The 18576-nt window shown below is 44.0% G+C and overlaps 1 protein-coding gene across 1 annotated transcript in view; it reads left to right on the top strand.

Annotated features, from left to right (window-relative positions):
* med30 (mediator complex subunit 30) overlaps positions 1-17536 on the top strand; it is a 41933-nt gene extending 24397 nt beyond the window's left edge. Inside the window, exon 5 of the mRNA XM_030121183.1 lies at positions 16927-17536. Coding sequence (XP_029977043.1) covers positions 16927-17022 — 96 coding nt within the window. The 3' untranslated portion in view covers positions 17023-17536. The remainder of the gene's footprint in view (positions 1-16926) is intronic.
* Positions 17537-18576: the final 1040 nt, after the last annotated feature.

The following is an 18576-nucleotide window of genomic DNA, read 5'->3' as shown; positions in this document are numbered from 1 at the left end:
TTTTCAGGGGTGTGTGTGTGTGTGTATGTGTGTGTGTGTGGACTACATGCTTTCCATGCATTTTGTTGCGTTTAGTGTTAAGTGCAACCCCAATTATTTCTGCTTTGTGTTACACTGTTTCGGGGCTTTGTAAGCAATTAAAGGCATTTTTTTTAAGTGAAATATTGTTCCTGTGTGCCGCAGCGCTCAGGAATATTGTTTACACCGGAGATAACATGAGAGTTAGAGAGGCCTTTTGTTCGGCTTGTATTGTGCACATAAATTGTGTTGTTGTGGGGTAGCTAGGTCGCTTGTGTAACGTAAGTTAAGATCACATTAAAGGAGCTTTTATGCTTTTCTTTTTTTTTTTTTTCCTTCCTCTCGCTTTTGAGACTGCTTTAAAGACTGTCGGATGCAGACTTGAGCTCACATCAAACGGAGGTCAGTTTGTGTGAAAGACCAAAGGTTCCAGTGAAGAGAGATGTTTTTAATTTAGTTTTAAAGAAGTCCGGGTCTGGAGCAGCTTCGGGTCATCAGACGTCCACTGGGAAGGTAAAAGACAAGGCGAGGCAAAGTCTCACCTTATTTAAACAGCTCAGAAAAAGTGAGAGAAGTAAGTCACTGTATAGAGGTTTGGGTCTTTATCAAGGCTCTTTGGGCAAATAATTTATTTATCCGTCGGTGGAAGTAAAATTTCAGTAAAGACTGGTAGTTGACTCACATTGAAAACATAATCTCTTAGTTAAAATTAAGCACAGTTTACGGTTAAGAGTTTTAAACATTGTCCCTGAAAATGTTTTGTGCATTAAGAGCCCTTCGAGGCTTTTATACACCACCTTCAGCAGTATTTCTCCATGTTTCTTTAGCTCACTTGTTATAAACTAGTGACCAAGCAGACGTTTACTTGAATAAAACTCTAAACTGCGTTCACCGTCGGGTGTCGTTCAACAGAATAATCACGTGCATTGTTAGTCATAAAAAATATGGTTATTTTGATATCTGTTTAATGAAATCTGAGGATGTATGAGATTGAAAATAGTGGTGAAATATATATAATTAGTTACATTTATAGAAACAGTGTTTGTTCAGAAAGGCTTAAAGACAAAGGTCCTACAGATTCGAGCTCAGAGTTCAACATGTTGATGGACAGGGAAAAAAAGCTTTTCCTTTTTTTCAAGATTCGAAATTAAGAAAAAAAATTGCACCAATTTTGTACAACTATTAACAAATAAGTAACACATTTTTTTAGCAAATTAGATCCGTCTCTTGCTGCATTCATGCGGCCGGGAACTGGAATAGTTACCAGTTGTGAAGATCCCATCTGCAGCGTTTACGGCGTTTGTGTGACGATAACAAACCGGTAACTGCCAGCAGCTCCTCTTTATTGTCGTCAGAGTCCAGAGAAGAAACGAGAAGGGGGCTGTAGTTTATTTTCACACTGCATTTACGCACAATTACCGGGCAGCTGTTACTTTGTTGTCCGCTCTTAACGTATCTATTAAATATTATAACTGTTGCTGTAAAGCTTTACAGTTACAACTCTAATCCACTGAAGTGGTGACAGAACTCCTTTCAGCAAAAATGAGGTGAATGGAAATAAATTGAGTGTGAACCAAGGACATTAACTAATTTTAACCAAAGCAGCTGTTGAGTTAAGTCACAGCCACTTCCTGGACCTTTCAGAAAAAACCCTCCCACTCTCCCAGTAGAGAATGGGAAGATCCCAGTTTGACTAAGTAGAGGGAAGTTTGTTCGTCGGTTATATTACAATTTTTGATCATCTCCACCATAAACGACTCATTCTTGATGCATTCTGGATGTACTTGCCCTCACACTTGAAGCACTGCTTGATTGCAGTACAATCAGCTTCATGAAAGTGGTATAAACACTACATTATATGGGTGTGATGGTTTTGTACTGAACTGTAAAATCTCTGTTTGGACGACACTCTTTCAGCCAGTGAGTTTCTTGTTGTCAGGATCCATTCACATTAATGCTTATGTGGTATTTCCTCATGTAAAAAACCCCTGAAAAGATCATTTTTGCATTGCACTGACAGTATTTAGTTCAAATATCAGTGAGAAAATGTTAATGCAAACAAATAAAAGGCACCGACATTCAAGTAAACACTCCTGGCTTTTGAATAGGTAACATTTAACAAATGCTAAACACTGAAAAAGCTCCGTTATAAATATTCCACACATTTATTTACAGTGAGGGGATGATCAAGGTGAAGCACGGAGGCAGTTCTTGCATGTTTCAGTCTTTATGATTAACAAACACATTGTCTCACATGATAATTTCATCTACATACAATTAAAGACCGACTGTAATGTAAACAGAACAACCTGATCCCTCTATCAGAAGGAATTCAGTCAGATCGACATGAAGGAAGAAAAGGGGTAAAACACAAACATCCAGGTTTATCAGCCCGCCCTCCTACAACCTGAAGTTGTTTTTATAAGCAGAGGTTTGATCGTTGAATCAGATTTTAGATTCTCTAAACGCTGGAATCAGTTTGGACTCGTCTGTTCGGGACGGGTGTCACCGAGCCGGATGAACCGGCGGCTCCTCGGCGGCGCGGTTAAGCTCATTTCAGATCACACGGATTTACGATTCAGCGTTCGGCAGAAATACCACGCCTAATATCAGAGGCAGGAACACACGGAGCACACAACAAACGGCGGCGGTCTCTGTGGCGCGCTGCGTCAGGGATGCGGATGGTCTGATAAGGTGCATTTGTTTCCAGATTTAGCTGTAGTCAGAGCTTGTTGTCAGGAGCTGATTGAGGATCTGTGGCTGTGCTTGCCAAAGGGCATGTTACACCACCTGAAAGCCTGCTATGTTTTGTTTTGTTTCGCTTCAAACCCTGTCATCACTTTCCATTCCACTTTTGATTTAGTGAAAGGGAAAGCTGCTTGCTCAGGTGCTGGCAGAAATGTTTACATTTGAACTTGAGAAAGTGCTTTGTGTGGATATGAAGGGTCTATTAGAGCTGTGAGGAGGGCGAGGCACATGCAACGCGCTCCTTCTCCCTTCAACCCGCTCTCTCTCCCCTGCACTCCATAAACAACACCTCCTGCCAGTGGATTGGAGGCTTCAAATTGGAATTACCTCTCTTTTATCTCTACACAAATCTGCCCGCCTATCTGTTTTCTCCCCCTGCCGCCGCCGCTGCCGCCGCCGCCGCCGCCCCTGCCCCTGAAAACGACAGAGGTAATTAGAACCAATATTACTTTGCTGGAGACGTGCCACAGGAGAGCTGATTTTAAGTGTGTGTGAGTGATTGTACCAATTTAACACATCAGTGAGTCACAAGATGCTTCTGACGTCTGAAGAACTGTTGTTGGAACCTGAAGAACATTTAAATCAAAGGGTTTTTCCTTTTTTTCTTTTTTTTTTTTTCATCCTCTTAGGAACCGTCCACTGCCCATTAAAACCCCCTGAAGTATGGTGTTTACTGGGTGTGAGGAGTGTTCGGCTTGGCCTCAGATGATAGAAGCTCCTGACAGACATCTGAGAGAGATAAAAGAACGGCATTGAGACGACTGGGCATCGCTCGAAAAATGCTGGCTTCCAGCGCTGCTCGTGCACGGTTTACATTCACGCAGATAAATAGACCTAATAACACTCACACATCATCTGCCCTCAAAGCAAACCTTCAAGCATCGTTCGCCGCCGCAGCTTCTTCCACAAACAGGCTAGTTAGCGGCACAGATGTCAAAGAGTAAAAACCTCTAATTAGGCAGAAGGAGCAGGAAGCTTCAGCCGTTTGACACTGTTTAATGGTGACGCAGCAGCTAATCCCTCACCTTGGTTGCTCTGACTGTGTAAAAGTTTAACGCCTGCATGGGCTTTGATTCCATCATGTATTCCCAACAAGAAAAACCACCTGATTGGTTTCAGTAATGCCGTTCGTATCGCCAGTGTATCTGAGTTCTCTCCTTGGATAGATGAATGGGGGGGTCCTGGCACTCATCAAATAGCCACGCACAGATCTCAGCATCTGAGGGATTACGATGTAGAAATTAATCGGCATACATCCACAAGCGATCAATGGATAATCCTGAAAAGTGTTTTAGGGAAAGCTTTTAGCAAAATTCCTTCAAAAACCGTTCACCTCAAAGAATTTTTCGGTGCTCGAAGTCACTGAAAATGTTTTGAAAACTTCCCGCCATCATTTCCTTGGAAACGGCAAACTCAACTTTCTGAAGCGTTTCTCCTTCTGCTGCGCACCGAGGTCGTAGCAGACAGTTCCTCTGCACATGCTCAGCAACAACAGTCTATTGTTTCTCTGTATGTAGTTTCATTACAAACTCAAACAACAGCACCCACTAGTGGCCCAACACTAAAACTACATGTCTCGATGTTGCTGATTGTTACTGAGCTGTTCTGTTTGTGACGGACTGGATATGCGGTTTGCCAAACTTGCCACGTCTTCTCCCAGTGAAATTCAGGATTATCCAGGATATTGACTGTTGTTGAGGGGTTGCCGTCCCCTCAGGTGTGGCGTCTCCTTCTCCTTTGTTCAAGACAAACGTTGAGCCGACACACATCTTGTTTGAAGCTTTGGATCCATGAGGCGGAAGTGTCTGGTTGCTGTGGAAATAAAAGGGAGTTTCCAATCGTTTGGGATCTGTCATCAATGAGCATTTTTACCTCAGTCAAAATCATCTTCCGTTTATTTCACGTGTCAGTGAGTTTCATGCAGTCTTTATCTGATTTTCATTGCATTTATTTTTCTGTGAACGGTGTATTTTGACCATAAAAGAACTATAAACGCTTTCTGATGCGATTGTTTAGCCTCAACAATTTACTGTCATTCAGTCCTCTGTCCTCTTCAATACTAAAGTTTATTGTTCAGCTGCATTTTTCCTGTTTTCTGCCTCTGTAGATTTTCAGTGACTCTTTAATAGCGTGCTGCAGGGAGGATTTTCTTTCTTTTATTTATTTTACCTCGGCCCGCTGCTGACTTCACCTTTTTGCAAAAGCGAGATCTGATTTTCACTGGATGTTTGAAAGAACACGCCTCGGTTTACATTAAAATGCTTTTTCAAACAAGATAATCTTCACGGTGATCTGTCCAAACATCTATCAGGATGAAATACAAACGCTGGCACTCAGTTTTCTGACGTAAGCACCTCTGAGATTTCATCTAACCTTTATTGAATGACTTCACTTTCTGTTTCCTCTGACAGGCGGTCAGAGGTCGAAGGAGACTTATTTTGTGGTTTTCTTTTTAATGTCCCAGTTCAGGCATCGACTTGAAGCATTCCCAGTTGAAGCTGTAGTTTAGACACAACCCGTTTTTAAGTGAGTTATTGTTAGAAAGCTGCAGATTAACTGTCTTTACGTCCGTCGGCTGCAGGGGGACGTTAAACCGAAGTGCTGGCCAGAAAAGGAAATACTTTTCATCTGCGTAGAAAGGTGCCAAATGGATTGAAAAACAGCTGATTGGCCTTTCCAGAGAAGACTTGGTTCAACCCACGTCGTCAGCTCTGCCCCTCTTTTCACAAATGCACCTTGCTTTCCAATGTTGCGCCACTGAAAAGGTAAAAAAAAAGGCTTTTCAGTAGTTTTAGATGTAATCTCAACAATAGCTGCATAGCTCCAATGATAAACTATCAACCAAACACATAATTTACTTATCTTTTGTTGTTTATCAGTGCGAATTGGAAAATCTGAGCTATATTATCTTCCAAGGTCTGTAATGGCGGACCAGCTCGTGTTTGTGATAACAGCCTCCGTGGGCTCATTCAGCCGCGCTGCCTCTTTTTTTTTTTTTTTTTTTTTGAAGGCACATAAAAGCTTCACAAATCAGGAGAATAGGAATGTGAAAATAAACAGAGCTTGCATCAGATATCTCCGCTGCGATTTCAGGACCAGGGAACTGGAAGTGCCTCAACGCCACCTGATTCACAGGTACAGGGACTCAGCGCCGCGCCGTCAAAACAGCAAGTCGTTTGGATCCGATCTGCTCGCTGTGTCCAAAGGTTCAGGCGGAAAAGAGAATAAAAGCACTATTTTGTGAAATAGGTGTTTTTGTGAAATATTGATGAGCTTTTTATGTGAGGTCCAGTTCCTGGTCACTAAGTTGCGCCTCCTGCTGTTTGTTTGGGCTTTACAGGCTTTTTGCATATCCAGTCAATACATTTTGAAACCCATGAGGTTGTGATTTGAATTTCAATCTCCTTATCATCCAGCTGCTGTGTACAAATTAACCTCTGGGCTCTTCATCAATCAGGTATGAACTTCACCCAGACGTCACAGCTCGACCCCTGTGCTCGTGTCTCAAAAAGATGACGACTGTGTGACTTCTTCTTTATCGTGATATTTTCTTGGTTCATAGTATTTACTTTATTATTGTACTCAAGTAGATATTTTTTATGTGTGCGCTTCACTTGTTTTTAGTTTTACTCCCTACATCTGCACTTTCAAACATGTTGCTCATTTTAACCTTGACGATGACGATAAGAGACGAAACGAGGGAGAGTCGGAAACAGAGAAACTAAAGCTACACAGAGAAAAGCAGCAGCTGTGATTCAGACTGGCTGAGAGAATCTTCCGGCCTTTCTGGCAAAGAGACTAAGAGTAGTAATAACTCTGTGTTTTTGTTTTCCTGCTTTGACCCTTTTCTTGGTTCTCAAGAGTCACAAGTTTTGTTTCGCTAGCAATAATTGAGCTCGTATACTTATATATTTATCTGAAACCATTTAAACATTTAAATATGAAGTTATGGAACATTGAATTTCGTTTAATGCTTTTCTTTTTGCCGTCTACATTAAGCAACTCCGTTCGCCATCTTGTGGTGTAAGCTGGTATTACAATATTGAACAGGCTGTGGCGAGTTGAACACTTTCAGATTTTGGTCAATGTACCTGCAACACATCACTAATCTGTCTTTGAGATGACTTCAGGGCTTTTTTGTCTCATTCTGCTCATTATTTACTCTTCAATTGTTTTCACATTAAACAAAAATCCTGCAAATTTGAAGAAATTAGTGAAATCAGAACCTCTCTGAGTTTCAGATACTTGTTATTTCCACCTTAGTAAAGGATGAGTTTGCCCCCTCTGCCTTGGACTCAGCCTTTAACTCGATGTGTTTACTCTGGATTTCCTCTGATGTGCAGCGTAGCCGATGGCTGCGTTGCTCGCATGGCTGCGCATCGCCGCCTTTAAAGCAACGGCACTCCCACCTCCTCGCCCCTCATTTATTATCAGTGGGAACCAAATCACAGAGGAAAGCCCAATCGATGGGGCTACCTGGCAGAGGCTCAAGTGCTTAGGAGGGAGCGAGGGGGCGAGCGGCCTCAAATGCCCCATCGATCGCGGCCGCTCCGCCGCAATCGGCTGACACTGCAGGCTTTCCACCTCAGTGCAGGGGACGTATTGAGAGAACCCCGTCGGTAGGTGTATGCAAGGATGACAACATGGCTATTGTATTTCTGCCACCCCTGGAAAGAGAGGGCTTTTATCTGTCTTCAAAATCCCTTTAAAGAGCTTCTTTCCCCTGGGAAGGCCCATGCCAAACACAGAGCGCTCTGCCACTTAAAACCTTCCCGTTGAGAGAAAGCCATAAAGTTTCTAAAGTCAATTAAGGCTTTTTTTTTAAACTGATGTCAAGCAAATTAAGGCAGCTTGGCCCAGCTCCCTGCGGGTATACTGTCAGATGGTAAACCGGGGCCCATTTAGCGTCACGGGGTTCCCCAGGCAGGGCAGAGAGCAGTAAGCGGCTTACTTACCCCCAACTCACTTCTGCTTTTTACAAGTTCTCTCAGAGTGCCAATTTGTTTTTCCTCTTCAAGTGACATTTCACTCTAAGCCCAGGCGTGCTCTCACATCATCGAGCACAATCTGGGGACGTTTATAATGAGACCACATTCATATACATTAATCAGCTCGGATGGTTGAGAGGGGGAAAACAAAAACATGTTTGCTGCTGATGGAGCGGATGCGGAGTGGATGTTCTTTATTTCTGAGAGGCAATAAAATCCTTCTGTTTTCATTGTGCGCAGGGAGAATATGCAAACTCCACTCAGAATCTAACCGCGGTCTTCCTGCAGTGAGGCGGGAGTACTTACCGCTACATGGGCCTGGAGGCTCCTTCTAGAATCGTATTAGCTTGGACTAATCACGGATTTCCTGTTTCAGTCTCACTTTTTGTGAAACTGAAAGTCGATCAGATTTCTGTCAGATTCTGTCAGTAAATATCCGTACAAGAGGAATCCCGCATGTCAACATCTGTTACACTCCCATTAATGATGTCTGTGCAGCCTCCAAACGCTCATTATTTTTAATTCACGTCATGTTTTCAGACGAGCTGCTGCCAGTTTTCCTTGCATCACCACCGCTGCTTCTCTCACCTTCGTCTTCTGCTGCTTGAAAAGCCGCTGCTTTCAGTCTCGGCTGAACTCCACTCCAGGGCACCTGGACACCGGCGAAGTGGGTGAAGACCTCAGGCTGTTTCCCATGGATTGTGATATAATAATAATAAAAAAGGGAAGATGATAAATGAACGTTGTTGTATCCTGGCGAGACTTTAACCTTCACCCATGTAATAACTGCATGAGCCCAGATTACCACGGTGGAAAGAGCCTGACAGTCTTTCCTGAAGACGCGCCCGCTGCTAAAAGTGTTTTCCCCCTGAGTTTGGTTTGTCCTGGTTCTTCTTCCTGACGCGGAGTCACATCTCCTTCAGGGCATTTGTCTTTTCTGCATAATTTAGGGGAAGCAGGCTAAGTTTCTGGAAAAAGCAGCCCTCCAAGATCTTGTCGCACTTGAAATTCTGCCTCCATAGTCCAGATCTCTGGAGACCGGCGGCGGGGAGGGGTTTGTGTTTTATCCCCGGTAAACCATTAGAGGAGGACTGGAGCCGTTTTCTCCTCGAGCTTTATGAGTGTGTGGACGCCGCAAACGGAGGCTCGTGTGCGGTGATATAGGAGACGTACAGGCGCGGTTGCGGGAGCTGCGCTCATATTTCACGAAAAATCCATACATGCGATGTGACGGCATGCAAGGTCTCCTAACTCACCGAGACTCCGTTCCTCCCTTTCTCCTCCTCTTCCTCACTTCTATTATCTCCTCTTCCTCAGCTCCCATCTTTTTCTTCAGCTTTTCCTCCTCTCCTCTCGTCTCCTCGTCTCGTCTCCTCTCCTCTCCCCTCTCTAATCCTTTCCCCTCACTCACAGACACTTACACTTGTAATTCCCAGCCAGATCCGTTGGAGTCAAAGCTGCGATTTGAGTCACCAGCGACACGGCGGATTAGCAGAGGAATCCTGAGTGAAGGCACGTTTTCACTCTTCTCGCTATATTGCTTCGCCTCTCCCTCCTGTTCTGCTGCTGCGTGTCTTGGAGTGTGTGTGTGTGTGTGTGTGTGTGTGTGTGTCTTGTGTGCGCGTGCATTTTAATCTAAGTCGTTTCATCCCCACCGTTATCTCAAAGCCCCTCGTCAAAACAGAGAAGGCGACGGCGGGGTTCTTGACGTGCTCGCGGAGCGTGGTGGCCATGTCTTTAATCGTAGATGAAACGGGTTAAATGGCTGAGAAGCAGATGAATGCTTCATCTCACTCATATAATAATATAATTACAAGATTAGCTTGATGTTTCTATAACGTCTAATGAATCAGAGAAACCCCTCCCCAATCAGCTTTAATGTGCAGATAATGCAACAAAATTAATTAATGTGGCAATGGCAATTACGGAGCTGGATAAGCCCTCAGCGCCCCGCTTGATGGCCGTCTGACAAACGACTGTTTACACATTCCCGTGTTCGTATAGCTGGGAGTTCAGTGGATGGTGATGTCCAGATTCTCCGAGGCTTGGTAGTTTCCCAGTCGACGGTCACTCGTAATAGAAATCCCTTCTGAAACCAAAACGGCAAAACGGTGCATTTCCTCTTTGAGCCGCCGTCGTGGAAACGCGTTCCGAGGTTCCGTTGGCCTCTCGGCCGTCTGCGGGTGTGGCTGTGAGTGTGTATGCGGCCGTGATGGGCTCCAGCACCGCACAGCCCTCCGCCGGGCGAAGCGTCGGCGGAGATGGATGGTAGTTAGAGCTCCTCTCGTGGAGCGGAATTTTAATGCGGTGATTTCGATGAAAAATTCAAGTTTTTTTTTTCTTTAACTTCTGTCTTTCACCCCTCTCTTGAGGACAGGCGCTTTGATCTGATGTGGAGCAGAGGGGGAGAAAAGGAGCACGATGAAGGGAAATCAGAGAAGGGCTTTTGGAGAGGAGGGGGGAGGCGAAGATGGAGGAACAGCCCTTCACTCCTGTCATTTAACCAAACTGGTAGCTCAGAGCGTTCTCTCCATTTTCCATTGTTTTTTTTTTTTCTGAAAGGCTTTGGCTAATGGCGAACTGGCTGTCCTCTACTTGTACATGCAGTCATTTCTCTGCGTGACCTTTGGTTATTTTAACATTGGGAACCAAACTGATGAGGCTGTCTTGAGGTTGATGGCGAACGAGGCTTCAGACGCCGTCGTGAGGAGAATAGTCACAGATGGGAGGAACTCGTACCGCTCTGGATCCATTTCTCATCAGGGTGTGACTCAGAGGACACGTTGTACCTATTTTCTTTACAGCTGAGCAGATTTCAAGGAAAGAGGCTTTGACACTTACTGGTGCTGCTTACTCTGACTGCGCTGCCTGAAAGAAAAGTGAGAAAGAGTAACCAGACTTACTTTCAACAAACATCCGGGATTCGATCGGTACAGGTGAAGATGAGTAATCTGGACTTTGTTCAATCAGTAAAAATCTGTTTTTGAATCCCGGGGAGTGTTTTCACGCTGGTTAGTGCGAAGCGTCGGTTTTCTACCTTGTACTCAGAGCAGTTTGGATCCACTCCTGCTCCTGTTGCTCTCATCCAAACGTCTCCTGACCTGGTGGAGCGTCACGTTTTCACGAGCGCCAAATTTACAGAGACGCGACATGTGTTCGAGTACGCAGTGTGAACTGCGTTTTCTTCTCATTCGCCATCATTCCCAGTTTTATTAAGTTCATTGCACACTTTTTTTTTTTTGTTATCGTGCACAATGTGAAGGAAACTACACTCAGCTTTTGTATGTTGGTGAGAGAATGTCTCTCCCTCACTTTAATGCTCATTTAGTTTTTTCATTCATGGAAATCAAGTTAAATAAATTAACATGCTTTGGCATTAATTATTCACAGTTTGTTTTCAAGGGTAGAAACGAATTAAAATGCCTTAATCGGATTAAAACATTAAAAACAAATAAAAAAACAAACTGAATTGTTACCATTTCTCGGTGTGGATGCTTGATTACTTTTACCTTTAGGTTTGTATTGCTCATGATATTGAAGTGTTTTATACCATTCAGAATAATGTGAAATAAAAACAAAATCATAAAAGGATATTTTATTATTGAAGAAAGCACAGAAATGGAGAGTTATATTTATTACAACCTTCTCAATAACACTGTCTCCTGCAGAGGTTGAAGCAGAATAATAATTAATTAGTTCTTAAGATAAATTAACATCAGATCACCTGAAAATGTGTTGCTTGGGTTTGCCAGAAATTAAGAGAATCAAAGACGTGTTCTGGTGTTAAAAAATATCCCCGGAAATCCCAAGGGTCTAGAATTGCATACTTTATGAGTTATCACTTATTTAGCTTTGTCATTTTTTAAGCAGTTATGGGATTTTGGTGTTTATGCCCCACTTTCAAAGCCTCCAAGTATATATACACATTTTGCACAGAAGTTGGTGGATATGCTGGTATTATTTAGTAAATTTGAGATCGTCATTGGGGTCAACTTCCATCTTTCCTGGGAGTGATGCTCATTTTGAAAACCACTGGTTGACTTTGTAAAATCAATTATACTGTGTTAACAACAATCGTCCGCCACGACCAGCCAACAAGTCAACCATTTAATCAGTCAGCCAGTCAGCAAACCAAGCAATCAACCAACCGGTCAACCAGTTAGCCAGTCAGAAAACCAACCAACCAACCAACCAACCAACCAACCAACCAACCAGCCAGTGTGTGACTTCTTTATGAGCGTTGGTCGGTTTCCGCCTGGTTCGATCTGAAAACAGATCCCAGCCGCTCTGTCCTCTGCCCAGATGTTGTGTCGGTGCACCTGAGAGTTTCCTGCGGTCGGACACAGATAATTAACATGACCTTCTCTTCCTGGCTCGCGCATTGCCACCTTACACACACACACACACACACACAGCGACACGCTCTTATTATGTACACACACTCAGTTTCAGCTCACACATTCTTCAGGTGTGAATTCATTTGTTTGACCCGTTTTGATTGCTGGTCTGGCAGAGCTGCTGCTTTTTCTAACATCAGGTGCAGGGGCGGAGCGTCGGGGGACGCTAGGAAGGGCAAAGGGACATCGAGCCCCCCCCCCCCCCCCCCGATGAGGGGGTAATTATAGTGCCTGGTCGTTGCGGTGTGGTGGATTAATGACTCAGACTATCTCTCTTTCCATCTTCCCATCCTCGTCTCTCCTTGTCTCTTTGTAAATCTACCTTTCTCCCTCTCTCACTATCACTCCCCATCTAATCATCCCGTTCTCAGTTTTTATTTCTGTCCTATTTCATCATCTGCGTCTTGTTTCTGGCGACATGTCTGTTTGTTTGCCAGTTAGGAAGGTAATCTAAATAAACCGTCCTGGATTTTGTGTTTTACTGAGGAACTGAACGAGCCTTGCCAAGTCGCCGCGGTGAGTCGAAGCCTTGTTCAAACAGGGGCGGTGCTAATAGACAATAAAGCTGTAATGAGTTTGACCCCTCCGCTCCGCGACGTTCGAGATGAGTTTCTGCACAATCTGCTCATCCGTCAGTGCTAACGTGCAGCGCTCAGCCAGGCCGTCACCCTCACACCCTCCAGCCCGCACGCCGCAAGATGAACACACACACACACACACACACACGACACGTACACACACACACACATATTTTCTTCACCGCATCTCCCCTCCGTGCGTGCCAATCACCGTTTGTGTTCCTTCTCGGGTCACCGTGCTTTTCTGCTCGCTGCGCTGTCGATTCTCTGACGTCTGCCAGTATTTCCAGGTTATGCGAGGCGGGCAGGCAGTCTGCCAGTCTGCAGGAGGCCATCGGAGACGGCGGCTCAGACAGCAGCGCCTTGTTTACTTTCATGAGTTGTTGACTGGCCACCCTGCAGCGGCCGAGGCAGCGCCGGCGCGTGTTGGGCCCGCTGTGGACGGAGAAGCCATCTGAACATTATTTTGGTGCTCAGACGTTGAGTGGCAGGCCGGGAAACGAACAAGTTCATCCTCCGGATTCCTGCAGGTGTGTTTTTCTTCCTGTGTGTGTGAGAGAGAGCCACTCAGACAAAAAAAAAAAAAAGAGTGATGTCTCAGAGCTTTTCTACTCTGCTTTATCCTCTGTAGTACACCCTTTTTCTAAATATCGTATTATAGGTGTGAAGGATTAGAGTTACGCTAATTACGAGGTTATGAATGGAATTAGATCTCCCTGAGGTTGCAGAATCATTACTGTGATAATAGCAGCCTTGTTATTCATATATCAAGATATGCCAGGGAGCCTTTTGTAATGAACGTGCTGCGAAAGCCTCGCCGCCGCCGCGGTCTCATTTCCACTGTGAGAAATGTGCCATTTCACGTCTGCTCTTGAAAGAAAAGCATTTTGGTGGAATTAATTAAAAAGAGGAGTGAAAAAGTAAAATCTTTCAAGCCACATTAGTCTGTTTTTGAGGTCAAGAATGAATGTGTGTGTGTGTGTGTGTGTGTGTGTGTGTGTGTGTGTGTGTGTGTGCAGCTTTGTTTTGAAAGCTTCATATGAACATTTGTTTTGTTGTGTTCTTGGTTTACAAAAGACGGAGGGTCTAATCTCATTAATAGCAGTAAATGACCGAGTTATTTCAAGAGTTCCTTGTCTGCATAATGAGGCTTGTCCCATGTAACACACACACACACACACACACACACACACACACACACACACACACACACACACACACACACACACACACACACACACACAGCATGTGAACGCAGGAGGAAGACACAAAGGAGGAGAGATGCGTTTGTAGCCTCCCAGAGAGAGAGAGTGAGCGAGCGAGCGAGCGAGGCCTCTACGTGTTCCACTCTGGAATATCTTCAAGGACAATCAGCTAAACAGTTGATATTAAGAAAGCTGTGTGAAATCGATTGCTCAAGGTGTTATCAGCGCTGCAGAAATGGCTGGTAATTAGTCATGGCTAAAGGAGTGTTACGGAGAGAGCGAGAGAGATGGATTTAATCTTAATAGATTTCACTGCAGTGCCGATACAGTAGCTCCTGAGTGAAGGAGCTCGCTCATCTCTCCTCCTCCGCCGCCGCTCGGCCTTTCTCCTCCGGCAGCTGGAAGAGTCGATATTTGTTCACGTGAGAAGTTGAGGCGGTGAGACGCTCCGGTCCAGACTGATGACTTCCTGGATGTGCTTTCGGACCAATCAGCAGATAAAACCCCCGGCGGGAGCTTTTCCTGTTTGCTCCTGCGTCATGTACCCGAGCACCTGTTGGCCAGATGTGTGTGTTGGTTTAGCGATTGGTCAGGTGACCCGAGGTGGACAGCGTCAGGAAAGAATGCTTCCAGCAACTCTTCTGTTGACTTAATGAGTTTTAAATTAAAAGGAGTCCCAAAAAAAGGGAAATTTTGTGCAATTTATAGCCGAGTCATGTCAGCTTAAGTCAGTTTATGCATTAATCTCAGTGAAAACAACTCTCATTAACTAAACAGCTGCACAGATTATTCAAAGATAAAATAGAAATACAAAGAATAAAGATTAGTTTCTTAATATCTTCAAGAATTAATATCCAAATCTTATTTTTTTCCAAAGCTTTGGGGCAGCGACAAAATGCTTCAGTCACTTCCATGCAGATTGTGGATTAGTTTTTCTGCTTTTTTTTTTTTTCATTTTCTGTCTGAAAGTATTGATAATCTGCGACGGGGATGCAGGACCTCGACTTAAACTACGGGTTACTGCAGTCCCAGCAGTGGACCGACGTCCGACAGCGAACATGTGGCGATAATATTGATGGACAGCTGAGCAGCGTCAATAAAGCAGGAACCTACTAAATATTGTAGGAACTGACCTGCGAGGGGCCCGATGTTTAATCGTTTCCTAAAAATTCCTCTGCGTCTCTAATTTATACAAATGGGACAGAAAGAAAAGTGTTTTAAATGAGGTGAAGCTAAATAAATGAATGCTCTACGCAGATGACACTAAATAAACTTTAGCTAATGAAAATCCAGATCTTATCTACCGTTGTTGTTTTTTCTAGTCTGCTAGAATAAATGCTGTAGATGCCGCAGGAGCAGATCATGTGGAAGCAGCGTTTCGCTGACCCCAGAATCGGTTCGATATGTTGCCATAGGTACTTATAGAAACTGCTGCAGTACATCGTGTGAGACACTTATAGAGCATCTTGACGTCAAACTCTCAGTCTGAGCAGAAAACTCACAGGCTCTGAATCATACACGGACTAAAGGTTGCACTGACTGGAGACTGTTTACAGCTGTGGATTAATCCCCATTCGGGTTTATCTGGGTTTTGCAGGTAATTTAACGTAGGATTTACTCTAATTAACCTTTAGTGGGACTTTTCAGAACAGATCTGAACTGGTACTTTACATCACCTGAGACCTCCAGCTTCATGTGTGGTAAAACTGAAACACCCTCTGGATTTCACTGGAATAAAACAGGGAAGGGGGTGTCAAACATAAGGCCCGCAGGCTAAAACCAGCCTGCAGGAGGCTCCAGTCTGGCCAAATGGTAACTATTAAAACAAAAGAAAAATGTAAGTTTTCAAGAGAAACGGACAAAAAGACAATAAATACAATATAAAATTAACTTTATATTAAGATCGTTATCATTTTGGTCAGAATTGTTTGTTTTTTGTGAAAAAAATAAACATTTTCATCACCAATACTCTGCAACACCACAATAAAGTTTAAATTTAGAGATTATAACTGAGTGTATATGGGCTCTGAACTAAAATGTGTTTCAGTTGATACGTTAGCAATAACAAAAACAGATCACTTACTTTCTTTCTTTTTTCCTAACTTTATTGTTGCCTCATCGGGGAAAAAGCTGATTCAGCAGGACGTCAGAGGGTGAACATACCGCCCGTGACTCATTTGTGTGTGTTTTTTTTCCTGATTCTGTGGCAACAGTGGAGTTCGGTAGGAAAAGCTTTGTAATCGCCAGCCTTTTTCCTGTTCAGTGTTTCTGAACCACGCCCAAACCGTGGCAGCCGCTCTGAATCGGCTCCAACGCCGGAGAGCCTGACTGCCAAGCGGATAAAAACAACATTGTATTGTGTGTGATTATTTCAACATTTCATGTGATTTCAGAATAATTGAGACTAATTGTGGGTTTGAAAATGTTTCCCCTGCAGGGCAAAAACCCTCCCCGTTTTATTGTCACACGGCAGCAGTCATTAAGCATGAGATCACATCTGGAGGCAGTTTCCCTCCGTAGCATCGTTGACTCAATTATATTTTACAAGGACTTGAGTCTGAAGCGGAGTCGATCACTTCAGAGCAGGTCGCTGCAAACTCACCGCTGAAAATATATTTGCTTTGTCAGTTCTGACATCCTTTGATCCGCCTTTTAATTGTTTTAGCTGACAAAAGGTTTTTTTTAAGGTAGCCGAAGCACTCCGCTGCTCATTTTTATGATCGTTTTGTCTTATTTTCCGTAGAGAATAAGATGCTTTTTACGGTTTTGCTCATATTTTTCTTCTTACAGGTGACATATAAACCATTTTCTTATTTTAACTTGAGGAGAAAGAAAAGAAAGACGCAGGAAAATTAGACTTAGTATCTTAAAAATCAGCCACAATTCAGAAAATGCATTCATTTAAAAACGTTTTTTTCTTGAAACCCATCAGATGAAAGAAAATGTTTAGTTTTATTCTCCGTTTTTTTTTTTTTTTTCCTCTCTTGTGCAGAAGTTGAAGCAGAAGAACCAGCAGCTGAAGCAGATCATGGACCAACTCCGCAACCTCATCTGGGAGATCAACTCCATGCTGGCAGTCCGGAGCTGAGCCCCACACTCACACACACACACACACACACACACACATGGAGGGAGGACGGGGGACGGGGGGTTAACTGGACGTGTGACAGGGTACCTCGGCCAGGCTGAGGCTGCACTTTATGGACAGACGATGGACTTCCAGACCGGGCTGAAGGCGGCGCACTCCGCTCTGTCTACCTCCACGAGTTCTGCATTTCAATCAGCATCGAGACTCCTGAGCTGAAGATATATTTGATATATTATGGTTTATCTATTTGTAGATAATAGCTGGTTAGAGAGACGGCTGCTGCTTCTAGAGACACATCGATATATTTAATCGTCATATTGATAGTTTCGTAGTAGCAGAAGCAAAATGTTTATATTGCCCAAAGAAGCTTCAGTCAGACAGACGCACACTGTGGCTGAGAATCAGCGGCTTCGTTGTGAACATGTTGTGCTTTATTTCAGTTTGATTGTGAAACTTTCGATTGGATTTCACGTCGTTAACAACTGCTGCTGATCAATAAAACCTGCTGTAAATTAAAGCGGATGTTTCTACACCACTTTGTTGGGTCTTTATCTGACAGTTTTAAACATTTATTTTGATTTTCTGTCTGCAGGAGGCCGTTTTTTGAGTCTTGACAGCTTTTTGACAGGCCTGAGGAGAATGGTGTTACTGAGTCTGGCTGTAATGCAGGAGTCCTCCGGGCCGCTTCACTGCCTGAAACATGAACGCGGTGCGGTTTTCGTGTGTAGTTTTTGAATTCCCCACATGGCATGATCAGAGCTTTGGTTATGAAAAGTGTTCCTGTTAAATCCTGTCAGCGATGGCAGGATGGGAACAAGCGTCTTAAAAACTGCATCCTCAGCTCAGGAACATGAAGAGTCACCAGCTTCAGGACTGAAGGACCTGGGAGAGGAGAGAACATGCAAACTCCACACTGTCAAAAAGTTGAGTTTTCAGTGGCTGTCGTGTAAAAACGCTTCAACAGTTTTCTGTTTCATCTTGAAAACATTGTCACGTAACCGGAGCCGTAGGAAACAATAAAGCTCCGAACAGGAAGCAGAACGCCATGGAAACGAGGCTTAAAGTGACGTTGTGTTTGTTAGAACCATTCATCCATGTTTTACTGGAAGACGTGATTCACACAGGATTCTTTTAACCTGAAACATGAGCTAAACTCTCTCTCACACACACACAGTCATGAGAATATCATCTGTGTGTGTTTAATAATTCAGGACAGAGGTGGGGTCGTATCTGGGCGGCGTTATGAGGGGAAAAACCCACTGAATCAATGAGTGGTGACTAATGAAGCCGTCCTCGGCTGGTTATGATGTCTCAGAGGGCAGCGTCTCATGGAGGGGGTAATGGGCAGAGGTCAGAGGTCAGCAGCTCTTGACGGTGACGGTGAGCTCTACAGAGAGCAATCACAGAGCGCCAGCAGGCCTGCCGCTCACTTTTTCATCATGTCACCAGTTTCACAGCAATAATGTAGAAGTTTGTCGTCTTTCTGTGGAGTTTGCATGTTCTCCCGCGGTGTGGGTGTTTATTTTCCTACAGTGATGGGCCACAAAACCGTTA

Source organism: Salarias fasciatus, chromosome 22, assembly GCF_902148845.1.
Source record: "Salarias fasciatus chromosome 22, fSalaFa1.1, whole genome shotgun sequence".
NCBI lineage: Eukaryota > Metazoa > Chordata > Actinopteri > Blenniiformes > Blenniidae > Salarias > Salarias fasciatus.
This window is presented reverse-complemented; position numbering and strand designations above follow the sequence as displayed.